General features: G+C 60.6%; 1 protein-coding gene across 1 annotated transcript; it reads left to right on the top strand.

Annotated features, from left to right (window-relative positions):
• Positions 1-6,917: 6,917 nt before the first annotated feature.
• On the top strand, positions 6,918-26,519 carry XKR5 (XK related 5). Its single transcript, XM_066235608.1, has 7 exons — positions 6,918-7,031; positions 8,733-8,916; positions 12,037-12,221; positions 13,506-13,721; positions 15,109-15,278; positions 22,964-23,075; positions 24,841-26,519. Exons 1-7 carry the CDS (start codon positions 6,974-6,976, stop codon positions 25,908-25,910), a joined length of 1,995 nt encoding a protein of 664 aa, XP_066091705.1. The 5' UTR covers positions 6,918-6,973; the 3' UTR covers positions 25,911-26,519.
• The last annotated feature ends 408 nt before the right edge of the window (positions 26,520-26,927 follow it).

The raw sequence follows: 26,927 nt of genomic DNA, 5'->3' as shown, positions 1-26,927 counted from the left end.
AAGGAGAAATGCACCCGCATGTTTGTGGCAGCATTGTTCACAATAGCGAATATCTGGAAACAGCCCAAGTGTCCGTCAGAGGACGAGTGGATTAAAAAGCTTTGGTACATATATACTATGGAATACTACTCAGCCATAAGAAATGATGACATTGGATCATTTACAATAACATGGATGGACCTTGACAACATTATACGGAGTGAAATAAGTAAATCAGAAAAAAAAAAAAAAACCTAAGATGAATCCATACATAGAAGGGACATAAAAATGAGATTCAGAGACATGAACAAGAATGTCATGGCAACAGGGGCGGGGGGTTGGGGGAGGGGGGGAGGGGGTGAAGAAGGAGAGGGGGGTTAGGGGAGGGGAGGGGCACAAAGAAAACCAGATAGAAGGTGACAGAAGACAATTTAACTTTGGGGGAGGGGTATACAGCACAATCAAATGTCAAAATAATCTAGAGATATTTTCTCTCAACATATGTACCCTGATTTATCAATGTCACTGCATTAAATTTAATAAAAATTAAAAAAAAAGAAAAATAAAAAAAAGAAACTAAGCAAATGCTACAGGAGAGATATTTAATCGATACATTCATAAAAATCAACTGTGTAATAAAGCTGTACAAATATGTAGCTAAATTACAAAACTGTTCATGACTATTTCTGGCATGCAATTTGGCATCATAACAAATCACAAGACAAACCATGCCTTTGTGCAATAGCAAACATGAAATGAGTAAAGCTATCCAACGGGGTTTGCTAACTCTAAAACAATTGTTTACTTGAATTTTTTATGAAGGCTATTTAATTAAATATGCTTGATATCTTGGGTTGCATGTCATCTTCTATTTCATAGTGCCATAAGTGTTTCATATTTGAGAGCTATGTACTACATATTCTGAAAATAAAGCTGGGAAGATCATTGTGAAAAAAAAAAAAGAAATAAAACAATAATAATAATGATACTCTACAGTCGGTGTATTGGTTTTCACGGGTTGGCGGCTTTCTGTCTTTTGGGCAGTAAGACGTGCCGGCCCGCCAGGAGCAATCTTGCAAACCAACCCAATGAAATCATTTCCTGGGACGTCTTAGCGCCAAAGGGTTGTAAACGGAATGCGAATTCAGAAACCGAGGTCATGTTTATCAGCGTTCAGCTTCAGCGGGGACAAGCCACGAGAGAAAAGCGTTCGTTGTCTGTTACAGGGCGCCCCCGTGTGGCCGCTCCTGACACGCACTCCTCAAAGATAGGAATGAATGAATACATCCGTACGGACTGAAATAAGGTTATAATAACGTGCAGATTATAATCAAAATGAAAATACAACATTTAATACTTTTTCTTTGGAGACCTTGGTCACCAGAGGTTGCCTGGCTGGGCGTGGCGCTGTACCCAAGCCTGTCGTCCCTCCCTGAGGTCCAAGGATCCTGGTATGACATGCGGTCCACCCCTATGGGTTTTTCTCTGGGTTCCGTGACCACTGGACCTTTAATTGGAGGGGGAGAAAGTCTCCCCTAAATACTACAACCTCAAGTTTTCTATCAGTACCCTGTGTTTGGAAGCCACCGATAATCTAACCTACCACAGCGTCCTTGGAATCCCACATCCTCGGAGCACGCCAAACCTCGCGTCTGGGGGTGACGGACGCCATACCTCACCCAGTGGTGCCACATCCGTAGGAACATCTCGGGGTCAGAGAGAGGATTTCCCCACTCCTGCTCCGTCCAGACGTCAGACCTTGAGGAAGACCAGTCTCACACTGTTGATGGATTCCCACCAGTCAGATCCGGCAAGCTGAGTGAAGAGCAGAGACTTGCTCAAACCGACCCTGGTTCCACAGCCAGGGAGGCCGTGCCAACCCCTCCCGCTCTCCTCTCCCCAGTGGTTCTGGCAACGTGGCTTGTTTGTTATTGAAACAAGCATGGAGAAGCCTCGACTGGTGGTCTCGCCCGAGGGCAGTTTCCCGGGGACTGGGAGGCGAGGGCGGGGCTGCTCCTTCTTGGGCAGGTGCCTGTCACTCTGGGGCTGGCACCCGGCCCAGTTCCAAGGGCAGACAAAAAATAAGAATCACGACGGCGCGAACAGAGGCAGTCAGACGCACGTCCCCTTGGCAGCTGATGGCAACGAGCTCAGGGAGACGCTGCAGAAGTCAGCAGAAACCCCGAGTCTGGAGCCTTCCGAAACGCCAAGAATTTAGGAGAGCTGCACCCAGCACGGGTGTGGGCAGGGCACCCATGCTGCCCTGGTCCAAGTGACTCACGCTCCGGAGGGACCTCTGTGCTGCTGCCACAGACGTCCACGGGCTCCGGGAGGAGCTGACAGGCTCACCTGCAAGTGACTGACATGGAGCAGGGACCCGTGACGCTGCTGAAACACTGCCCCGGCCTCCCCTGGGGACACACGCACTTCCATGTCAACCTGGCAAGGCAGGTGAAGAGAAGCCTGGGCCTGGAGCCCCCACCAGAGACAGGACAGGAAGGCTTTGTCTTCCCACATTCACGCCTTCCCTCACCGCCAGCGTCTCCTGGGCTCCCTCTCACACGGGACCACCTGCTTCAGGGTCAGACCCAGAAAGAAGGCGGGGCCAACAAGGTCTGGGTGACAGGAACCCAGAGAGTGACCTAAAGGGGAGAAGGGACATGATCTAGCCAGAGAGGAGACCCCCTAGCTGACCCCTGGGTCACCTGCTGGCACTGGGATGGCCAGCCCGAAGGACAGCGTGCACCACTGGCCCTAAAGGCTGAACACAGACACCTCTCAGCTGGAGAGCAGTGGTCAGGGGCACAGACGACCCCCAATCCAGCCCGTCGGAACAGACTCCCGGGAGTGAGTCCCCACCACAGCCCGGCGACTGGGAAGCAGAAAGTCCAAGTTTAGGGCATGCACACACGTGAGTGTGCATGCACGTTGGTGTGCAGGGGTGTGTGTGTGTGTGTGTGTGTGTCACTTCTCCTCCCAGGACCCAGCCCTGGGCCCCTGGTGTGTGTGTGTGTGTATGTGTGTGTGAGAGTGTGTGTATGTGTGTGTGTGAGTGTGTATGTGTGTGTGTGAGAGTGTGTGTGTGTGTGAGAGAGAGTGTGTGTGTGTGTGAGAGAGTGTGTGTGTGAGAGAGAGAGAGTGTGTGTGTGAGAGAGAGAGAGTGTGTGTGTGTGTGAGAGAGAGAGTGTGTGTGTGTGAGAGAGAGAGTGTGTGTGTGTGTGAGAGAGAGTGTGTGTGTGAGAGAGAGAGTGTGTGTGTGAGAGAGTGTGTGTGTGTGTGAGTGTGTGTGTGTGAGAGAGAGAGAGTATGTGTGTGTGTGAGAGTGTGTGTGTGTGTGTGTGTGAGAGAGAGAGTGTGTGTGTGAGAGAGAGAGAGAGAGTGTGTGTGTGTGTGTGAGAGAGAGAGAGAGAGAGAGAGAGAGACTTTTCCTCCCAGGACCCAGCCCTGGGCCCCTGGCATCCCCTTGCCAGGGCACTCAGGGGTGAGAGCGTGCGTGGTTCTCACCAGGCTGCATGGGGATGTGGACGGCCCTGGGCCTCTGGAGCCGGGCTGGCGGCTGACAGCAGGCGAGGAGGTCAGCGTCAGCACTGGGGGCAGACACGTCAGTATCTGGCCTGAGTCCCAGCTGCCCGCTAGCCAGGGACCACCAGCCTCCGCGGCCGCAGAGAGTCATGCCCCTCCCCGGGTTGTGGAGAGAGGCCCCTGCAGAAGCAGCCGCCCTTGCCCCCTGCTCTCGGGGAAGGCTGTTCGCAGCTCAGCCACCAAAACCCGCTGTCCTCATGGCAGCCCACGTCCTGCAGAAAACATCTCAGCGCCCGCCGTCTGGTGCCCACGGTCAGTTTTCTTGCAAAACCGGCCAGACCCTGTCGGCCCGTTACGGTGGGAAGAGACCTACTGTGAGGGCCCAGGAGGGCTGGACCCCGTGAGGACAGGAGGAGCCCGGGAGGGAGGGACCCCCGTGAGGTCAGGAGGAGCCCAGGAGGGCTGGACCCCCGTGAGGTCAGGAGGAGCCCAGGAGGGAGGGACCCCCTGAGGTCAGGAGGAGCCCAGGAGGGAGGGACAGAAAGCACTCAGGTCCACTCTGAAGGCCGCCGTGTCACTGCCTGAGAAGAAAGGTGACCTGGTGCTGTAGCCATTCGCAGCGGTCACTGTGCATGAGACGTCTGGGGAATGTGTGTGTCACTGTGCATGAGACGTCGGGGGAATGTGTGTGTGGAGCAGAGAGAGAGGATTCGTGCGCACGCAGGCCCTCTGAGCGGGAGGCCGGGAGGCCCGGGAGGCCGGGGCACCTGAAACGGCAGCTGCTTTTGCAGGAAATGTTGGGGTTTCAGCTGCGTGTTAGGGAGGCTTGTGGGGAGGGCCGCTGTTTGTGCCGTGCGGTGTGCCTGCATAGGCAGATGCGTGTGCAGGGCATGTACAAGGAAGGAAGCCGGCGTGTTTAACCAGAAATTTATTTTACTCTGCTTTCTAGATAATGCTGGACCATGTTCTGGCCCCTCGGACGTTCACAAGTTGACTGTGTGAGACAACACCCCCAAAACGGAGCTGCTCAGAACCACCACACCCCCCACGTGATCCCCTGGCCAGTGGTGCGGGGTTCAGGGGGCTGAGTCTCCCGGTCTCACCTGGTGTCTGATTCTTCCGGGACGGCCATGACAAAGCGCCACAGCCCGGGAGGTTCAAGCAACAACCGTCCTGTCTCACCCTCCTGGAGGCTGAAGCTCAAGGTGGCGGCAGGGCTGGTCTCTTCTGCGGTCTCTCCTGGGGTCTCCTGTGGCCGTCTGCCCTACTAGACGTCAGCCGGTGGATGGTGTCTTCACAGGGTCTTCCCTCTCTGCATACCTGCGTCCAAATCTCCTCTTCTGGTAAGGACACCAGTCAGACTGGAGTAGGATCCACCTTAAAGCCCTTATTTCTATTTTTTTTATTAATTTACTTATTATACAGAGAGAGGAAGGGAGAGAGAAAGAGAGAGACAGAAACATCGATCTATTCCTGTATTTGCCCTGACTGGGAATCGAACTCACAACCTTTGTGTATCAGGGGGAGGCTCCAGCCAACTAAGCTATCCGGCCAGTGCACAACAGTCAGACTGGATAAGGGCCCACCTTCAAGACCTCATTTTAATTCAATCATGTCTTTAAAGGCCTTCTCTCCAAATGGCTGCAGGGTCAGGTGTCTACACCTGAGCAACACTCAGTTCTCTATCTTCCAAAGTCCCCGCACAACCCAGCCCCACCATGCGGCCCCCTGAGGCCATTTATCCGGCCACCCTCCGCACTTCCAAAAGGGGCACCTCTTTCATTGGTGGTCAGTGAGAGGAGCACTGTATGTGGCAGCCCTCCAACGGTCTGAGGGACAGTGAACTGGCCCTTGTGTAAAAAGTTTGGGGACCCCTGATCTATGGTGTCCACCAACTATTTCACCCCATGTCTGTGATTTGATGTAGAATAATTTTTTTTTTTACTTTTCCCTTCAAAAACCCTCCTACAGCTTCAAAACAGAAGATGTAGACTCTTACTTAAACTGCTACTGTCCCAGGAGAAAGACCCTCTTCAAAACCTTTAATCACTGGATTCTCTTTTAACACATGAGGTATGGGGTTCTGTCTATGCTTCAAATAATAGCAAGAAATTAGGAGAAACAGTCTTTCTAAACTTGAAATGTTACGGTAGGTATGGAATAGCACAATGACCCCTTCCCAACCATAAACATCCGCGGCTCCCAATCCTGACTCCTGTGTGCCGTTTCAATCTCCTATTCTCATTCTAGCTGGTGAGAGTCCTGCCCCAAATATGCTCAAATGGTGACATACTCCCTTTGCAGGGTGCCCAGAAAGGCAGGATCTGGGGGCTGGAAGTCCATGGAAAGGGAGGTTGTGGTCGGCGAGCTAGAGTGTGATTTTGACACTGAGGTTTTGGGGGTACATGAAGCTGAAGGAAGGTAAACTCAGACCTCAGAACGGCACCTTCTACCCATCAGGCTAGAGGGAAGAGACTCAGAGGCTTACAGGGCGGTTGATCATCTCAGAGTGGAGTCCTCAATCAGAATCCACCGTGCTGAGAAAACCAGGAATGCTCAAAGGAAAATAATGCTAAGAGTTTTATAGGTTCACCTGATTCACCCTACTCTCCTTTTTCCCTTCAGGAGAGCTGTTCTTCGCCTGTGGTTTTTCCACAGCAGGGCTTCTGTAGGGAGAAGGGGACTATTCCACCTCACTGGGCCAGGTGACCAGGGCAGCGACACCCTATAAGAAATGGCGAAGCCCCCCTCCCCAATAAAAAGGAATAGTTTGACTAATTCCCTGCTTTAGGAGTTACAGACCGGAGTTCATCATCATCGTCATCATCATCATCATCACCGTCACTGTGCCTCTTAAATTATACGACAGGCATATATACAGACACACACCCTGCAGACTCCAGGAAGAACGTTTCCAGCGGGTGCTGTTTCTTGCAGACTGGAACCTCAGTTAGCCCTCAGGCCCATGCAGAGGAAGCTCTGGTGATGCCAGAGGTGGGGGTGGACTTCGGGGTGAGACTGAGAGACAAACCAGTCAGCATCCCCTGTAAGATTCCAGAAAGACCCGCTAAGGGCTCTCCTGCACCTGGTCGGCAGCCACGCACTCCCTGACCAGTCCACCGCCCGGACAGCCACCTGCAGCCCTGACAGCACGAAGCACTTCTCCGAGGCTGGGGAACAGAGAGAAGACGCCCCCTCCCACTTGGAGAGGCCGAGGCCGGACCATCCAGAACTCAGCGCTGACCGCCCTGCCTTCCCTGCCGACAACTCGGGAGAAACCAGAGCCACGCACCGTGGCCTAACGGCTCGGGCTCACAGGCCCCAGCGCGAGCACGGGGAGGGGAGGGGCGGGGAAAGGAGGAGAGGGGAGCGGAAGGGAGGGAAGGGTTAGGGAGGGGAGAGGAGGGGGTGCTAGGCCAGGCCAGGCCAGGGGAGGGGAGGGGACGAGGCGGCGGCAGAGCCGGCGGCGAGGATGCACGCGGCGCTCCTGGGGCTCTCCGCCCTCCTGCTGGCGGCGGAGCAGAGCGCGCGTAAGTGCCGGGCAGCCCCAGGCTGGGCGCCTGCCATGCTCACCCCTCCGACACCCCATGCCCTCCACATTCCACCCCTGCCCCAGCAGACAGCCTGGCCCGACCTGCGCCCAGCACTGCGCGCCAGGGTCCCCACCAGCCTGCTGAGCAAGCCCGCCCAGTCCCGAGCGGACCCCGAGGACAACCGCTCCGTTGCCCCCCACCTATGGTGCATGATCCCCAAGCGCAATCGAGCCCTCCCCAATGTATGGTTCCCTCCCCCCACCCCACAGCACCCCCCCCCCCCCGCGAAGGCAAGGGCATTTCCCCTCCCCACCCACCCACCCACCTTCCTGGCCGATGCATAGACCTCTCGCGAAGCCCTGGCACATGTGTCCCGCCCCTTCCTCCAGAAAGGCTTCCCGGACTCAGCAAAGTGCTGCGGGTTCCAAATAGGCTGAAGGCGGGTCCCTGTACCCCCCGCCACCCTGACCGGCTGCTAGGCGCCCGGGATGAGGCCGCTTGGGCCGGACCACCATGGAAGTGTGTGACCCCGCCTCGGGGTTTAGAACAGGACCGAATGCGGCCCTCTGGGGACACCGCGGGCCCGTGAACCCGGTCCCGCCTGCCCAGGCATTGCAAGATGGCAACACTTTTAGCGCCTTCCTAGTTTGAATCTGTAACTCCTTCGGTGCCGGGATGGAGTCCTGGCTCCGCCCACTTCCGCTGGGCTGGTGCGAACGGGTTTACCTCGGGAGGGTCCGAGGGGGAGGGGCTCCCTTATGAGGCTACAGCCTTGAGACCACCCAGGGAAGCGGCCCCTCCCCAGCGCGCAGAGCGGGGTGCCCTGCGGCGCTGGCTCTGCCCTTTACCCATGGGAGCGAGGTGCTGCCTCCGGGTCGGTGGGGTCCCTTGCTGGAAGCTGGGTCCCTGCGGGTCCCCCCAGGGCCCCCCGCAGAGCAGGACAGAGGCAGGACAGCACCCCCTAGTCTCAGCAGCCACCAGGCCCTGAGACAGACGTCCCCTCCTGGAGCGGCCTGGCTTCAGTATCCCTCCTCCAAAGACTGTGTGCGGGGCCTCTGGCTTGCCGCGCTTGGCAGGACGACGCAGAGGGGTGGCTGGAGCAGGAGACAGAGCCCGCGGGCCAGGGATGGCTGCCCAAGCCTGACCTCACCCTCTCTGTCCAGACCTGCAGGTCCCTAGTTGCAGGAAGGGCCCTGCTCTGTTTCTGCTACAATTGGCAGCTTTATGTGCCCGTTTTAAACGCTAGCACTGGAAAACCCCAGCAGTTGTCAGATGAAACAATGGCTGGATTCCCAAGCCCCCTAGTGCTGGACAGACAGAAGCACCGGCCGTTGTCACAGGCAGCACAGATCCTCAGGAGACCTGTCCCCCTCCCCTCCTCAGCCAGGAGACACCACACAGCAGTCCCCAGACAGGAGGCGTGGCCGGGTGGGAGCAATACTAGGTGACAGGTATTTTTCACGTGGATGGGGCCTATGCCATCGAACAGCCCCTTGATACGACACCACGTCTGGTCCCCCGGGTGCCCTGGACAGCCCAGAGCTCTCCTTCGGCCTCATGTCCCCATCGCCTGCCGGCTGGCTCTGCAGGCTCCCCAGCGGGGTCTGGCAGAGCCCTGGTGGGGACCAGGCTGGCAGGCTCCCGGGCTCTCTCTGCCATCCGCTCACCCTCTGCCTATCCCCCTCCCCTGGGGCCCAGGCCTCTGCGCCACAGCCCACCACTTCGCCACAGGACAGCAGCTCTGGGGCTGGCTGGCCCTTGCTGTGCTACTGCCTGGCTTCCTGGTCCAGGGCCTGAGCTACCTGTGGTTCCGAGCGGATGGGCATCCAGGTCGCTGCTGGTTGGCCCTGCTGCACCTCCTACAGCTCGGCGTGTGGAAGCGGTGAGCGTGTGTGCGTGTGGAAGTGCGTGGGAGGGTTCTTCTGTGTCCACAGGGTCCTAGGTGTTCTGGTCCGGAGGGGTTCAGAGCCACTCCGCGAACCTCACCTGCCCTTCCCCAGGCGTCTGCCAGCAGGGGGCGCCCTCCATCCGTCCCCGGCCAACTATGACCCTCCCAAAGCCGGCTGACTTAAGCCAAATTCGGTCTTACTATTGTTTCCATTGTGAGTGGAGCCTTTAGAACCATAGAAAGTGACTTGGCTTAAGGTAGTGTCAACCCGGTCTCTTAGTCAAGGGAGGGGGCACAGCTTTGACCACAGAGAGGTCAGGGGGGCCGGGCTGGTGACATCCACATCAAAACGTTGAGGCAGGAAGAAGCCATTTGGGAGCCAGGGCCAGTTTTTCCCATTAAAAAAAAAAGCCTAGGCATGCCTGGAGCCCCCCCCCCCCCACGGGCCAGGTGCTGTTTCACTGGGCTCCCTGGCCGGCTGGGGGATGGGGGGGTACTTAGAGGACGAGTTTCGGCTCTGAGCTGCCTCATCCACAGCCACCAGGAATAAAAAGGGAGAGCTTCGGGGATCCGAGCGGGGCAGCCCTACAGCTCCGTGTCCCCTGAGTCATGGCCGCCGCGGACTGGGAGGGTGTCCGGGAGTCACTCCCAGGTGCAGACCCTGGGCTGCTGCCAGCCGGCTGCTCGTCACCCACACGGCTCCCGGGGCCACTGTGGGACCGAGCTGACGTTCCGGACGTTTGGGCGGAGTCCAAGGAGGGAACGGACGATTCCCCTCCTCCCGGAGCAGACTCTTCCCCGAAGGTCAGAGGTCGAGGGCTGACCTGTCCGGACACAGACGCGGAGCAACCACCCCAATGGGGCCCTCGGGGCTGGGACCCTAGACCCCCAAAGGCACCAAAAGTGCATTTTTCAGCCACAGCCACGTTGCCTGACGTTGGGCCCTTGTGGTGAAGCCAGGCCGATCCTCTGAAAAGATCGGACTCTTGCTGGCTAGACTCACAAAGGCTCAGAGCCTCCAAGGGGCACAACTGCCAGGCCCAGCCTGGTAAGAAAACCATTCAGGGCCCAGGGCCCTCCTGAGACCACCTGGTTCCTTGCAGTCCTCGAGTAGGTGACCTCGAGGACAGACTGCCTATTGAAACCATGAGTTGGCGTCCCCTGAGCAAACCTTTGATTGACAGTTCAAAGGAAGAATTAAGGTCAATGCCAGTTACGTGAGAGAAGCGGGACCCACCCGCCTCTGGGCTCTGGGGACACCTCGGGCCCACCTGACCCAGTGCCCCCTCGGTGACAGGGCAGCCCCAGCCTCCCAGAGTGTCACACTGACTCCAGGGCCGCACCAGGTTCCCAGAGTGTCACACTGACGCCAGGGCTGCACCAGGCTCCCAGAGTGTCACACTGACGCCAGGGCCGCACCAGGCTCCCAGAGTGTCACACTGACGCCAGGGCCGCCCCAGGCTCCCAGGGTGTCACACTGACGACGGGGCCGCCCCAGGCTCCCAGGGTGTCACACTGACGCCGGGGCCGCACCAAGCTCCCAGGGTGTCACACTGACAACGGGGCCGCACCAGGCTCCCAGGGTGTCACACTGATGCCAGGGCCGCACCAGGCTCCCAGGGTGTCACACTGACGCCAGGGCCGCCCCAGGCTCCCAGGGTGTCACACTGACGCCAGGGCCGCCCCAGGCTCCCAGGGTGTCACACTGACGCCAGGGCCGCACCAGGCTCCCAGAGTGTCACCAGGTTCCCAGAGTGTCACACTGACGCCAGGGCTGCACCAGGCTCCCAGAGTGTCACACTGACGCCAGGGCCGCACCAAGCTCCCAGGGTGTCACACTGACGCCAGGGCCGCACCAGGCTCCCAGAGTGTCACACTGACGCCAGGGCCGCCCCAGGCTCCCAGGGTGTCACACTGACGCCAGGGCCGCACCAGGCTCCCAGGGTGTCACACTGACGCCAGGGCCGCCCCAGGCTCCCAGGGTGTCACACTGACGCCAGGGCCGCACCAGGCTCCCAGGGTGTCACACTGACGCCAGGGCCGCACCAGGCTCCCAGAGTGTCACCAGGTTCCCAGAGTGTCACACTGACGCCAGGGCTGCACCAGGCTCCCAGAGTGTCACACTGACGCCAGGGCCGCACCAAGCTCCCAGGGTGTCACACTGACGCCAGGGCCGCCCCAGGCTCCCAGGGTGTCACCAGGTTCCCAGAGTGTCACACTGACGCCAGGGCCGCACCAGGCTCCCAGGGTGTCACACTGACGCCAGGGCCGCCCCAGGCTCCCAGGGTGTCACACTGACGCCAGGGCCGCCCCAGGCTCCCAGGGTGTCACACTGACGCCAGGGCCGCCCCAGGCTCCCAGGGTGTCACACTGACGCCAGGGCCGCCCCAGGCTCCCAGGGTGTCACACTGACGCCAGGGCCGCCCCAGGCTCCCAGGGTGTCACACTGAGGCCAGGGCCGCCCCAGGCTCCCAGGGTGTCACACTGACGCCAGGGCCGCCCCAGGCTCCCAGGGTGTCACACTGACGCCAGGGCCGCCCCAGGCTCCCAGGGTGTCACACTGACGCCAGGGCCGCCCCAGGCTCCCAGAGTGTCACGTTTACGCCACTGACACTGACACTGACGGTGACTCCGCACTCACCCTGCCACCCGCTCCAGCCACCGGGCCTCTGGCGTCCCCTCTTCCTTCGGGGCTCTGCCCTGAGCCTGTCCCAGGGAGGCACACAGAGCTCTCCATTCTGTAAGGACCGGGCCGAGTCTTCTCATCTCCGGCGCTCTGGAGACAACCCCGTGGTACCTGGACACAAGCATTTGTTGAGCGAACTCATTCCTAGCATAGCGCAGGTCGGGATTAGCTCCAAACCTTGCAGGGCTCAGAGAGGGCCCCCAGCAAACCTGCCTGGTGCAGGATCCCAGCCGGCCACCCCCGCCCTCCCCACAGTGGGGTCACCCACAGCAGCCTCTTCAGTCTGGAGTCAGAGACCAGGGACCCCAGTGTGGATATGACAGGTGATTCCCTAGAATGCTGCAGGTCCCAACAAGCCAGGACAGGGTGTGTGTGCGGGGTGAGCTGGCACAGACGGGCTCTGGACCACGCACCCTGCTCTGTCTTAGGCACTGGGACGTCACCTCGGCTGTCCTACGGAAGGCAGGGCCAGGTCCCCACCCTGCCCCCCTGCTGCTCCTGGAAGCCGACCTCTCAGCCCTCCGCCTCCTGGAGGCCCTGCTCCAGGCCGGGCCCCATCTGCTGCTCCAAACCTATGCTTTCCTCGCCTCGGACTTCGCAGACATCGTGCCAGGTGAGTGACTCCAACCCCCGAGCCCAGGCTGTCCGCTTTCTCAGGAGGGGGTGGGGGGAGGGGTGGCAGAGACAAAGGCCTTCGTCCCCAAAACCTTCGCCTTCTTCTTCCGTGAAACCCCCCATCCCAGAGTCCCCTCCTTGGGAGAGGGCGGGCAGCCGCCCTCACTAGCGCATGGTCCTGGCCAACATCAGCTTTCGCTTGGGGCGACTCGTTCACAGGGGGTCGGCCCCCTCCGCTGGGGTCAGTCCATGTGGTGACAGAAACTGTGGGCAGTCAGACACTCCTGGAAACGCCCTGCTTCTGTGCATGATCACCGTGCCCGGTTTCCCGGTATCTTCAGTCACTGGACGGGGTCCGGGCAGCCTGAGGCTGACACCGGGGTGGGGGGCCCTGTGGAGTCAGGCGGGGGCTGAGGCCCCCCCCAGCCACGTCCGCCTCCAGCACGCGCTCACCCCAGGGCACAGGCGTCCGCCTCCAGCACGCACTCACCCCAGGGCACAGGTGTCCGCCTCCAGCACGCGCTCACCCCAGGGCACAGGTGTCCGCCTCCAGCACGCGCTCACCCCAGGGCACAGGTGTCCGCCTCCAGCACGCACTCACCCCAGGGCACAGGTGTCCGCCTCCAGCATGCGCTCACCCCAGGGCACAGGTGTCCGCCTCCAGCACACGCTCACCCCAGGGCACAGGTGTCCGCCTCCAGCACGCGCTCACCCCAGGGCACAGGTGTCCGCTTCTGCCCTTGTCTCTAGGTCGCCTCCTGCTTCGCCCTCTTCGTCTCCTTCTCTCTCCTCCTCCTGTCCCTCCCTCTCTCTCTCTCTCTCTCTCTCTCTCTCTGCCGAGTGTCCACATTCGTCCGTGTGTGAGTGACACACAGGGAAGTAGTGGCTGCACCCTCCTTTGTCAAAGGCCTGTCCCGGCTCGGGTTTTCCTTCCTTGATCAAACCTCCTCCATGTGGGTCGGACCACAGCGCACCTTCGGGACGGAATACTGCGGGAACCTGCCTCGTTATGAACAGAGCTTAGACCTGGGGGGCTTGGAGGGTCAGTGACTCAGACAGACCCTTTCCTTGAAGGGCGAGCGGGAAGGGTCCGGCTCGCCTCCGGGGAGAGCGCCCACTGCGTCACACAGAGGCCCCGCCCGGTCCCCTGCTCCTCCTGTGCGTAGACGGGCATGTCCGTGCCCGGGTCCGGTGCCCACCATCAGCGCGCGGATGCCCTCGTGAAGCCAGGTGTCGGTGAGAGGTCAGACGTCCCGCCCTCCCTGCTGTCCCCTCCCTGCAGGCATGAGCGCCCTGTGCTCCTGGTGCGTGCTGTCCTGGGCCCTGGTGTGCCACGCGTGCTCTGCGGCCTCCGTGAGGCCGGGCCGCTGCCCCGTGCGCGTGCCCTGGGCCGCCCTCCTCTGCCAGCAGCTCTGGAGGATGGGCATGCTGGGCGCCCGCGTCCTGAGCCTCGCGCTGTTCTTCAGAGCGTACCACGCCTGGGGGCTGGTGGTCGGAGGTAAGCTGAGCCCGGTCCCGCCTGTCTCCCGCCGCCTGCCATGGCACCCAGGGCTCACCGCCTTCCAGGAACCGCTCGTGCCCGCCGACCCCGGTCCTGGGGGCTGGCTGGGCTCCTGGGGGCTCGCACCGTGTGGCAGGACAGTGGGTGTCTGGATTCACAGGGAGCCTCCAGCGGTCTGGCCGTCCGGACGGCACCTTTACCCCACACCGGGCAGGCACCCCACGATCTCCCAGGCCCTTCTTCAGCAAACAGCCTGGACTTTGTCCACGGCAGCTGAGACCCAAGAGAGAGAAAGTGGAAACGGCCGGTCCTCTTCAAAGCGGCCCCACTGGGTCAGCAGGACTTCTGTATGTGACCTGCCAAAGCCCACGGCCATCCCAGATTCAAGAGGCAGAGGAGGAGAAGGCGCCCCCATGGGAACAGGGAGGGAAGGAGGGACCAGGCTGGCCCCCAACGTCCCCGCCACCTCCAGGGCACAGGCTCCAGGGCACAGCCGAGGGGCCGCGAGGGCTCTGGCCACCGTGCTCCGAGCCCTGGGCTGGAGTCCTTCCTGTAGGAAAGCTGTCGCTCAAACAGGAGGGGGCGTAGGGCCCCCCCTGCCTCCCAGACGCCCCCACAGACAGCTCTCCCAGCGGGGCTGAGCCAGAGCGGGTCCCCCCCCCCGCCTCCCAGACGCCCCCACAGACAGCTCTCCCAGCGGGGCTGAGCCAGAGCGGGGTCCCCCCCCACCTCCCAGACGCCCCCACAGACAGCTCTCCCAGCGGGGCTGAGCCAGAGCGGGTCCCCCTACCCCCGCCTCCCAGAACCCTTTCTGGAACTGAAGGGCGTAGTGCAGGTCGTCTGGTGAGTGTGGCCGAAGGTCACCTCTGTTACCTCACCCCCAAATTAGGTCCGCTCTCCCTGATGCAGTCAGGTGAGGCAGTCCGCACAGGACTGACAGGCCGGTGTCCTGTGCCCCTCGGGGCTCCTGGGCCCAGGCTTTCCCCGCCCAGGTGGCGAGGCAGGTGCAGTCCGATCAGAGAGGAGCTCAGAGACCCTGCTGTCTGGGTCCCTGCCATGTCCCCTCTCCCCTGGTGTCCGCGACCCTGCCATGCCCCCTCCCCGCTGGTGTCCGTGTCCCTGCCACGCCCCCTCTCCGCTGGTGTCCGCCTCCCTGCCACGCCCCCTCTCCGCTGGTGTCCGCCTCCCTGCCACGCCCCCTCCCCCGCTGGTGTCCGCCTCCCTGCCACGCCCCCTCCCCCGCTGGTGTCCGCCTCCCTGCCACGCCCCCTCCCCCGCTGGTGTCCGCCTCCCTGCCACGCCCCCTCCCCCGTTGGTGTCCGCCTCCCTGCCACGCCCCCTCCCCGCCTCCCCACCTGGACCCTGACGTCCCGCCTCCTTCCAGGTGCCCACTGGCTGGTGATGACGTTCTGGCTTGTGGCCCAGCAGAGTGACGTCGTGGACAGCACCTGCCACTGGAGGCTGTTCAACGTGCTCGCGGGGGCCGTGTACATCCTCTGCTACCTCAACTTCTGGGACCGCCCCTCCGGGAGCAGGATGGCCGCGTTCTACACGGCAAGTGGTGCAGACGGTTAATCCTTACTGTACCGGGCAGGTGGCGCCCGGTGTGCGGGCAGGTGGCTGCGCCTGTGCGTGAGCGTGTGTTTCAGAGGGAACAGCTCCGTTTCCGGGGTAAATGCTGGAAGGAATCACTGACTTGAACAGAGAGGCTGGCCTCTGGAAAGAGTAACATCGGCCCGTTATTGTCACATGTTGACTGTAGCAAGAACTGGGGGGTGTCCGGGGATGTGTTGCAGCCGCTCTGGGCGCCAGCCCACCTGATAGGTATGATCACAACGGGACCAGGTGGTACACGCAGTGTCCTTGTGAGGTGGCTCGTCACTGTGTTCCGGCCATGGTCCCACCATGTGCAGAACCGGAAGGTGATGCGGCACCTGCCTGCGGGCTGGTCCTCAGCCAGCACGGGAGACCAGCTGTTTACACCCAAACAACCAAAAAGAAAAGGCAGAGTGCGGGTGAACGCTGGGAGGGAAAGGGTGTCCAAAGCCCACGCCCCGCTGGGTGACCAGAGAGGTTTCCAACCAGCAGGGGAACTGCAGTCAGCCCAGGGGAGAAAACACAGCCCCCAGCCTCAGACAGAGCCCAGAGGAGAAAACACAGCCCCCAGCCTCAGACAGAGCCCAGGGGAGAAAACACAGTCCCCTGCCTCAGACAGAGCCCAGAGGAGAAAACACAGTCCCCAGCCTCAGACAGAGCCCAGGGGAGAAAACACAGCCCCCTGCCTCAGACAGAGCCCAGGGGAGAAAACACAGCCCCCTGCCTCAGACAGAGCCCAGGGGAGAAAACACAGTCCCCAGCCTCAGACAGAGCCCAGGGGAGAAAACACAGCCCCCTGCCTCAGACAGAGCCCAGGGGAGAAAACACAGCCCCCTGCCTCAGACAGAGCCCAGAGGAGAAAACACAGTCCCCTGCCTCAGACAGAGCCCAGGGGAGAAAACACAGCCCCCAGCCTCAGACAGAGCCCAGGGGAGAAAACACAGTCCCCTGCCTCAGACAGAGCCCAGGGGAGAAAACACAGCCCCCAGCCTCAGACAGAGCCCAGGGGAGAAAACACAGTCCCCTGCCTCAGACAGAGCCCAGAGGAGAAAACACAGTCCCCTGCCTCAGACAGAGCCCAGGGGAGAAAACACAGCCCCCTGCCTCAGACAGAGCCCAGGGGAGAAAACACCGGCCCCTGCCTCAGACAGAGCCCAGGGGAGAAAACACAGCCCCCTGCCTCAGACAGAGCCCAGGGGAGAAAACACAGTCCCCTGCCTCAGACAGAGCCCAGGGGAGAAAACCCAGCCCCCTGCCTCAGACAGAGCCCAGGGGAGAAAACACAGCCCCCTGCCTCAGACAGAGCCCAGGGGAGAAAACACAGCCCCCTGCCTCAGACAGAGCCCAGGGGAGAAAACACAGCCCCCTGCCTCAGACAGAGCCCAGGGGAGAAAACACAGTCCCCAGCCTCAGACAGAGCCCAGGGGAGAAAACACAGCCCCCTGCCTCAGACAGAGCCCAGAGGAGAAAACACAGTCCCCTGCCTCAGACAGAGCCCAGGGGAGAAAACACAGCCCCCTGCCTCAGACAGAGCCCAGGGGAGAAAACACAGCCCCCTGCCTCAGACAGAGCCCAGGGGAGAAAACACAGCCCCCTGCCTCAGACAGAGCCCAGGGGAGAAAACACAGCCCCCTGCCTCAGACAGAGCCCAGGGGAGAAAACACAGCCCCCTGCCTCAGACAGAGCCCAGGGGAGAAAACACAGTCCCCAGCCTCAGACAGAGCCCAGGGGAGAAAACACAGCCCCCTGCCTCAGACAGAGCCCAGGGGAGAAAACACAGTCCCCAGCCTCAGACAGAGCCCAGGGGAGAAAACACAGTCCCCAGCCTCAGACAGAGCCCAGAGGAGAAAACACAGTCCCCAGCCTCAGACAGAGCCCAGAGGAGAAAACACAGTCCCCAGCCTCAGACAGAGCCCAGAGGAGAAAACACAGTCCCCAGCCTCAGACAGAGCCCAGAGGAGAAAACACAGCCCCCTGCCTCAGACAGAGCCCAGAGGAGAAAACACAGCCCCCAGCCTCAGACAGAGCCCAGAGGAGAAAACACAGCCCCCTGCCTCAGACAGAGCCCAGGGGAGAAAACACAGCCCCCTGCCTCAGACAGAGCCCAGGGGAGAAAACACAGCCCGCTGCCTCAGACAGAGCCCAGGGGAGAAAACACAGCCCCCTGCCTCAGACAGAGCCCAGGGGAGAAAACACAGCCCGCTGCCTCAGACAGAGCCCAGGGGAGAAAACACAGCCCGCTGCCTCAGACAGAGCCCAGGGGAGAAAACACAGCCCGCTGCCTCAGACAGAGCCCAGAGGAGAAAACACAGCCCCCTGCCTCAGACAGAGCCCAGAGGAGAAAACACAGTCCCCTGCCTCAGACAGAGCCCAGGGGAGAAAACACAGTCCCCTGCCTCAGACAGAGCCCAGGGGAGAAAACACAGCCCCCTGCCTCAGACAGAGCCCAGGGGAGAAAACACAGTCCCCTGCCTCAGACAGAGCCCAGGGGAGAAAACACAGCCCCCTGCCTCAGACAGAGCCCAGGGGAGAAAACACAGTCCCCTGCCTCAGACAGAGCCCAGGGGAGAAAACACAGCCCCCTGCCTCAGACAGAGCCCAGAGGAGAAAACACAGTCCCCTGCCTCAGACAGAGCCCAGAGGAGAAAACACAGCCCCCTGCCTCAGACAGAGCCCAGAGGAGAAAACACAGTCCGCTGCCTCAGACAGAGCCCAGGGGAGAAAACACAGTCCCCAGCCTCAGACAGAGCCCAGGGGAGAAAACACAGCCCCCTGCCTCAGACAGAGCCCAGGGGAGAAAACACAGCCCGCTGCCTCAGACAGAGCCCAGAGGAGAAAACACAGCCCGCTGCCTCAGACAGAGCCCAGGGGAGAAAACACAGTCCCCAGCCTCAGACAGAGCCCAGAGGAGAAAACACAGTCCCCTGCCTCAGACAGAGCCCAGGGGAGAAAACACAGTCCCCTGCCTCAGACAGAGCCCAGGGGAGAAAACACAGTCCCCAGCCTCAGACAGAGCCCAGGGGAGAAAACACAGCCCCCTGCCTCAGACAGAGCCCAGGGGAGAAAACACAGCCCCCAGCCTCAGACAGAGCCCAGGGGAGAAAACACAGTCCCCAGCCTCAGACAGAGCCCAGGGGAGAAAACACAGTCCCCAGCCTCAGACAGAGCCCAGGGGAGAAAACACAGCCCCCAGCCTCAGACAGAGCCCAGAGGAGAAAACACAGCCCCCTGCCTCAGACAGAGCCCAGGGGAGAAAACACAGCCCGCTGCCTCAGACAGAGCCCAGGGGAGAAAACACAGCCCCCTGCCTCAGACAGAGCCCAGGGGAGAAAACACAGCCCCCAGCCTCAGACAGAGCCCAGGGGAGAAAACACAGTCCCCTGCCTCAGACAGAGCCCAGGGGAGAAAACACAGCCCGCTGCCTCAGACAGAGCCCAGGGGAGAAAACACAGTCCCCTGCCTCAGACAGAGCCCAGAGGAGAAAACACAGTCCCCTGCCTCAGACAGAGCCCAGGGGAGAAAACACAGTCCCCAGCCTCAGACAGAGCCCAGGGGAGAAAACACAGCCCCCTGCCTCAGACAGAGCCCAGAGGAGAAAACACAGCCCCCAGCCTCAGACAGAGCCCAGAGGAGAAAACACAGTCCCCAGCCTCAGACAGAGCCCAGGGGAGAAAACACAGCCCGCTGCCTCAGACAGAGCCCAGGGGAGAAAACACAGCCCCCTGCCTCAGACAGAGCCCAGGGGAGAAAACACAGCCCCCAGCCTCAGACAGAGCCCAGGGGAGAAAACACAGCCCCCTGCCTCAGACAGAGCCCAGGGGAGAAAACACAGCCCCCAGCCTCAGACAGAGCCCAGGGGAGAAAACACAGTCCCCAGCCTCAGACAGAGCCCAGGGGAGAAAACACAGCCCGCTGCCTCAGACAGAGCCCAGAGGAGAAAACACAGCCCCCTGCCTCAGACAGAGCCCAGGGGAGAAAACACAGCCCGCTGCCTCAGACAGAGCCCAGAGGAGAAAACACAGCCCGCTGCCTCAGACAGAGCCCAGAGGAGAAAACACAGTCCCCAGCCTCAGACAGAGCCCAGAGGAGAAAACACAGCCCGCTGCCTCAGACAGAGCCCAGAGGAGAAAACACAGTCCCCAGCCTCAGACAGAGCCCAGGGGAGAAAACATAGTCCCCAGCCTCAGACAGAGCCCAGGGGAGAAAACACAGCCCCCAGCCTCAGACAGAGCCCAGGGAAGAAAACACAGTCCCCTGCCTCAGACAGAGCCCAGGGGAGAAAACACAGCCCGCTGCCTCAGACAGAGCCCAGGGGAGAAAACACAGTCCCCTGCCTCAGACAGAGCCCAGGGGAGAAAACACAGTCCCCTGCCTCAGACAGAGCCCAGGGGAGAAAACACAGCCCGCTGCCTCAGACAGAGCCCAGGGGAGAAAACACAGTCCCCAGCCTCAGACAGAGCCCAGGGGAGAAAACACAGTCCCCTGCCTCAGACAGAGCCCAGAGGAGAAAACACAGTCCCCTGCCTCAGACAGAGCCCAGGGGAGAAAACACAGCCCCCTGCCTCAGACAGAGCCCAGGGGAGAAAACACAGTCCCCTGCCTCAGACAGAGCCCAGGGGAGAAAACACAGCCCCCTGCCTCAGACAGAGCCCAGGGGAGAAAACACAGTCCCCTGCCTCAGACAGAGCCCAGGGGAGAAAACACAGCCCCCTGCCTCAGACAGAGCCCAGGGGAGAAAACACAGCCCCCTGCCTCAGACAGAGCCCAGGGGAGAAAACACAGCCCCCTGCCTCAGACAGAGCCCAGGGGAGAAAACACAGCCCCCTGCCTCAGACAGAGCCCAGGGGAGAAAACACAGTCCCCAGCCTCAGACAGAGCCCAGGGGAGAAAACACAGCCCCCTGCCTCAGACAGAGCCCAGAGGAGAAAACACAGTCCCCTGCCTCAGACAGAGCCCAGGGGAGAAAACACAGCCCCCTGCCTCAGACAGAGCCCAGGGGAGAAAACACAGCCCCCTGCCTCAGACAGAGCCCAGGGGAGAAAACACAGCCCCCTGCCTCAGACAGAGCCCAGGGGAGAAAACACAGCCCCCAGCCTCAGACAGAGCCCAGGGGAGAAAACACAGCCCCCTGCCTCAGACAGAGCCCAGGGGAGAAAACACAGCCCCCAGCCTCAGACAGAGCCCAGGGGAGAAAACACAGCCCCCTGCCTCAGACAGAGCCCAGGGGAGAAAACACAGTCCCCAGCCTCAGACAGAGCCCAGGGGAGAAAACACAGTCCCCAGCCTCAGACAGAGCCCAGAGGAGAAAACACAGTCCCCAGCCTCAGACAGAGCCCAGAGGAGAAAACACAGTCCCCAGCCTCAGACAGAGCCCAGAGGAGAAAACACAGTCTCCAGCCTCAGACAGAGCCCAGCTATGGAAACTGGACAAGCCTGCACGGAGCCCAGGCTCCACCGGTGACTGTCCCCAGCTGGTGTGACCCAGAGTGCTTGCTCTCAGAGCTCACTCTCGTTCACTTCGGGCACAAGGCCACCCACAGCCTCGCCGTGGCAGTTACAGAGAACCCGCCTCTGTGGGGTCCCTGGGAAGGTTAAATAAAATAAACAACTTGGCACGAAACAACCAACAAATAGTGGCCGTTACTAATAATAAAGTACGGAGAGACATGTGGCACTCCAGGACAGAGCCGTGAGTCGATGGGAGAGGCTGGCGACGCCGCTCCTGGCCGGGGAGGTGGGCGGTGCGGTCACCTCCTGTTCCAGGCGAGCACCCTAGCATCAGTGACCCCTAGGCCATGAGACGGACAGACAACAGAGGACCTGCGATGATGGGCAAGTCACGGAGCCCCAGCCAGCATCCGTTTCCACCTGCCTCGTGGGGTGAGGATGGATTTGTTGCGTGAGGCGGGGTCCTCACCCGGCGCCCTGCGGGTGGCAGCGCCCCAGCCCGCGTGCACGCGCGCGTGAATAAAGCAGAGGAATGATTCTGTCGTCCGTTGGCAGAAGCAGTTTCTTCACCTGCCGGGGCCCAGCCGTGTGTGCCCCTGGGGATGCAGGAGCTGAACGAGGCAAAGCCCCGCACCTGCTGCTTTGGTTGGTTTGTTTTGGTCACCGGCATACCTTGGTCGCCATAGCGACTCTCAGGCGTTTTAGAGGCTGTTGCCTGTTGCAGAGGGAAAAACACTTCATGGCTTCGTGCGGTCACCGTCACCGTCACCGGATCACTGGGTGAAAGGCGGCTGCGTGGGAAGCCCAGAAGTCAGACACTCCCGAGGTCCGGGGTGGGGTCCGCCGCGGTGGCCGGACGCCTGCAGGTGACACAGGCCGGCCGGGGCGCCCTTCGCTGTTGGACTCACGGGCTCTTTTAGACTCATCAGAGCCCCTCTGGGGCGTGGGGCGTGACAGTCCCCACCGGAGCCAGGGAAGTGGACTCACGGAGGTGGAGTGGCGTGTCCAGGGTCACACGGCTGGCGGGGGACGCTGCCCAGGCCAAGCCCAGGTCTCCTGCCAACACTCTTGTCACGTGGTCCTCCCACGGGAAGGGAGTCCCTGACGGGCACTTCCCTGGTAGTAGAGAGACGTGAGCCCTTGACCCCAAAAGAAAGTTGCGCCTTTGGGGCGTCAACTGTGTTGTGTTGGCAAAGAAAGAGTCAAAGCCATTGGTTGTCGGGGAGGAGGAAAGAAGGAAGGTCTAAAAGCCAAAAGGCCACAGGGTCCACTTTCTAAGGGGGAATGGGCCTGGGGCTGCTTGAAGTAATTCTGGGTGGGTTTTTTTAGTGGCTAATTAAAATTTCCATTATTTGCTCAAATTGGATTGTTAAGCAGCTCCTAATAACGTTTTTAATTCTCTCTTTATTTGACTCTGCTGAAGTCGCAGCAGTGCCAGTGAATGACCATGCAAAGCGTCCAAAGCCTCGCGGCACCACAGGATGACAATTTAGTGTTGTTTTTTTAATGTCTCATACACAGTACATATTTCAGTATATCACCTTTGAATTATGTCTCGTTTGTTTAATTATTTTAAGAAATATATTTTAATATTTGAAAACTGGAAAGCAAAGTCAATATAGCTGCCCGGCAGGAGGAACAAGGAGCCGAGCTGCCCCATGGGGTCACCCAGGAGAGGCCTTTATTCAGCCGCCAGCGCTACTCCCTCTGCTGCCCCCTGGTGGCCAAAGATCAAATTTACCTTGAAACTTGGTGACTCGAGCTTACTGGAATTGACTGGCACTACGAGTTCTGCAAATACGTGTAATTATTGTGTTAAAGAGAAAGCATGCGGGCAGACAATTCCCATGAGCCTGTGAGAGATGTAAACTAGGAGATGAAGCCTCCTGTCGCAGCCCCACCTGACTCACGGACAGGGGCCACGGGAAGCGAGGTGGGCTCGTCCCTCCCTGCCCTTCCGGGGTGTTCATGACTCTGCAGACGTGGCACTGAGCAGCTCTGAAGACAGGGACAAGCCCGCTTTGCCAGAGAAGCTCTGGGACCCAGACCCCGTCTGCAGGAGGGCTCACCCCCAGGGGCACCCCCTGGGCACCAAGCCTTCCCCGCGGAAGGAAACCGTGCAGAACTGTGGGACAGCCGCGTCCCCCGGGCTATGGGCCCCTGACCAGGGAGCTGACTGTCCCTTTGTTCCCCAGATGATGCTGCTGGAGAACACCATCCTGCTGCTCTTGGCCACTGACTTCCTCCAGGGGGCGCCGTGGACCAGCCTGTGGGCCGCAGCCGGAGTCCTATTGGGATTTCTGATTGGTGAGACCCAGTGGGCCTTCCTGTTGTCTCCCTCCCTACCCCAGCTGTCAAGAGGGCTGTGTTTCCAAGTGGTGCACAGGTGAAAGCGAGCAGGGAGGGGGGAGGGAGGGAGGGAGACTACAGAGAGCTGGCCCAGGTGCGCCCAGGTGTGCTCACTCACGTGGTCTGCCTGGAGCAGCAGTCCTTCCCTGGGGTGGGGCTGCCAGCTGGATGTCTAACCACTCCTGTCCTGTTCGGGTGGGTGTGCACACGCCCTCCCCGCTGGCTCCAGGTATCTGCAGGCTCTGACTCAGAACCGCGTGTCCCACACCGCCCCTAAACCGTGCCCTGCACCCCGATTCCCACCAGTCTGGCTCCAGAGGGGTATTTTTTTTCTCGGCGTGCTGACCCCGGGCGCGGGGAGCAGGAGCACAGCCGAGGGGCAGCAGCAGCAGCTCAGACGGCCAGAGGGGCTCACAGCCAGGCCTGCGGTCCTTCCCACCTTCCTGGAACTGCCCGAACCCCGAGCCCCCCCCCGGGGGGTCAGGAGCTCGTCCCCAGCGGAGGGTGGTGCCCAGATAATAGTCGCAGGGACACAGGCCTTCAGTCAGCAGCTCCGCCTCTCACCCTGAGCTCCTGCGACACACATCTATTAAGCACCTACTGCATGCCACGACACACATTTATTAAGCACCTACTGCATGCCGCCCGGGGGCTGCAACCCAGAACCCCACAGCCGCCCGAGAGTCCGTCTTCACAGAATCTGCGTGTTAGGGCTGTGTGATCCGGGGTTGCGTTCCCCTTTCTTGGCCTTGTGGGGGGGGGGTCTCATTGTAAAAGGGTGACAATAGCTCCTTCAGCAGCTGATCTTCAGAGTTGAGAACAATGTACAGAAAGGTTTGATCCGTGCTTCTGGCACTAAGTCCCATAGAAATTCAGCCTCCATCCCCCCACGTGAAGCATGGCTCCCTCCCCCCCTCATCCCATAAGGACGGTTCTCAGAGAGGGGCGAGGGGGTCCGGCTGGGCTCCTTCTGGCCCGGCCTGGCCCCTGCGAAGCCTCCCCCGCACGATTCCAGCTTCCATGCTGTTTATAAGGAGCGCCCTGAGCCGGGGCCCGCGGTCCAGTCCAACAGGAAACTGGAAAGGACGTGGGAGGCTGCTGGAACGCTCTGCTAGAGAAGTTACCGCCGTAGTCAACACTCGGATCCAAATAAATGAACCCGACAACAATGTGATTAAGATGTTTATGCACAAAGGAAGTGTTGTTGCTGCTCATGGAACTTCCTGGACCCGGGCTTTCGGGAGCTGTGCTGAACCTCCTTGGGTCCTGTTGTGGAAGGTTCTTCCTTGACCTCCCCGGGCCCGGCCTGGGACTCCGTCCACCGTGTGTGGGTGGCTGAACTCTGAGTACTCGATCCAGTTCTTGGAGGTAGAGGAGTATTGCTGACAGTCTCCGGCACGGCGTGCACGCACGCACTCAGACAGGCACGGGCGCCCACACACGTCTGCAGCGCTCAGCTGGGAGGCTCCCTCCAAAATGAAGGATTTAAACTTTGTTATTATGTGGTTAAATTTAGAAATATCTGCAGCTTAGGGAAGCTGGAAGCAACATAAATCCCCCCGCACCTCCCTCCCCAACAGTCCGGTCCTGATGCTCCAACAGTCCTGGTTTTCTGGTCCAAATTCCAGTGTTCCACTCGAAACCTCTGAGCCGGGGACTCTGGGAGCACAGGAGGGTGCAGGACTTTGCAGGACGTAACCTGGTGCCCCCCCTTCTTTTTCAGGCAGCGTCTCACTGGTCGTTTATTACAGCCTGCTGCACCCTAAATCCACAGACATCTGGCAGGGCTTTCTAGGGAGGACCTGTGGCGCTGCAGAGGGTGACAAAGCAGAGACAGAGTCTTCTCCCCGGGCCACCGTGCTCGCCGACGAGAGGCCGGAGGGCCCAGGCACGGGCCAAGGGCAAGGCTGGGAGCCAACACATCTGGGGACGCCCGCCAGCCCGCAGTGGGGACCCCCGGCGCTTGGACAAGAAAGCCAGGTGGCCAGGGAGGACTCTTTCCTCAGCCACCACCACTGGCTGCTGGTGAAACTCGCCCTCAAAACGGGCAACGTGTCTAAGATCAATGCCGCCTTTGGGGACCAAGCCGGCTGCCTCTGTGCCCCCCCTTGGGGGTGGAGCCAGCAGGACACCTGGAAGGGGAGGTGGTCGTTCTCCCAGCCAGAGCTCCCCTCGTGCCCCCCGGACCCTCTGACCTCAGAGAAAGGCTCTGAGTGTCGAGGTGACTCGAGTTATGTCTCTCTGGACAGTGATGACTGTGTCCAAGCTCCTGTTCGGACGCCGTCCACCGCCCAGCAGGAGGGCGGCCTGGAAGAAGACCTCGGGGGTCTTTCCAGGGAGCAGCGGAGGGGCGGGGAGGGGCAGGAGAGCTCCACCCTGTACTTCAGCGCCACGGCGGAAGGGGCCGCGTCCTGGCACCAGGAGAGTGGGCGGGCAACCCCGCAGACCCCGGGGACGGGCAGCCCTGCCTCCCTGTGGCTGGCCACCAGGCCCTCTCCGATCACCACGGCCAACATCAGCCCCATCCTGGGCAGGGGCCCCATGGGAAGGGCCCGCCCCCACGCCGGCTCCCCTGGCAGAGCCCCGGGCGGCTCCAAGCCTGGGGAGCAGCAGGTGCCCGCAGGGGACCCGCAAGGTAGTCCTGCCACCGCTGGTGCTCGGGGGTCGCTGTCAAAGATGAGCCAGAGGCCCGCTGATGAGCCCCGCCTCACGTCCACCCCCAAACCCGAGTCCACCCGTGGGGGCTGCCGCTGGAAGGACGGATGGAAGGCCGAGAGGAGTTTCTTCGTGTGACCGGTCACGGCGGGATGGGATGAGAAGCTGGTCCCTGGGCGTCGGAATAGGAGAGATCCCCCTTCTGGCCCCACACCCTGGCATTGTGTAGCACTGCAGCCCTCTGAAAAATGAGGGGCCACAGACCGTGCTAAGAGGCCCTGTGGACCCCGCCTGCCACACACACGCGTGGGATGAGGACAGAGCTGCCAGTCAAATTCTCCGGCTGCTTTTAATAAACGTGACTACCCCTATTCTGTTACATTTTTTGTTGTGGCTTCTGAGGTGGGACCCAGAGTCCTGTTTCATTCCGGGTTCCTGTTCCCGTCAGCTTCTCCTGATGCTAGTGATTACTCATCTCTCTCCATACAAAACTGCGTTCTAACCACATTATTTCACGGAAAGCGTGGCCAGATCGTGTGAGCCCCTTCTGGAAGTGGGTGTGAAACGCGTGCTCCTTGTCATCAGCCTGACAGAAGACGCAGTGTCGCTCTGCGATCCCGGTGACCTCTCTGGCAGAGCCGAACGGATACCTTTCAGCGAAAACACAGCCCCCTCCCCACAGGCCAGGCCAGGCGATGGGCTGCTCTGCCCACGACTGACTCCACGCCGTGTCCGTGACCTCCAGGTCTCACGCTCTCCTCCGTGTGACGCGAGACACTGTCTGTGATTTAAACCCATTCGACAGGAAAGAATACCTGGGCTTTGTCTCTTCCTGACTTTGCCCCGTGAGTCTGTTTATTTCCATCGCGCCTGCAAGCCCCACCCACCCACCCACAGCCGGTTAAGGACGCCCCATCGTAACCCACGGGGTGGAAGGCAGTCCACACGGAGGGCTGGGTGCTGCACGCTGGCCGCACGGTTGACCTTTCCCAAACATCTGTGTGGTCAGAGGCAACATTCCCGCCCCGGGGTGGGGGGGTGTAGGGTAGGGCAGCCCCGCTCAGACAGGCGGGAGCCTGTGCAGACTGCAGCGAGCCCCCAGACCAGGGGTCCCCAAACTATGGCCCGCGGGCCACATGCGGCCCCCTGAGGCCA

The sequence above is a fragment of the Saccopteryx bilineata genome, chromosome 6, assembly GCF_036850765.1.
Source record: "Saccopteryx bilineata isolate mSacBil1 chromosome 6, mSacBil1_pri_phased_curated, whole genome shotgun sequence".
Lineage (NCBI taxonomy): Eukaryota > Metazoa > Chordata > Mammalia > Chiroptera > Emballonuridae > Saccopteryx > Saccopteryx bilineata.
Note: the sequence above shows the minus strand (reverse complement) of the source record. Positions and strands in the feature narration are given on the sequence as shown.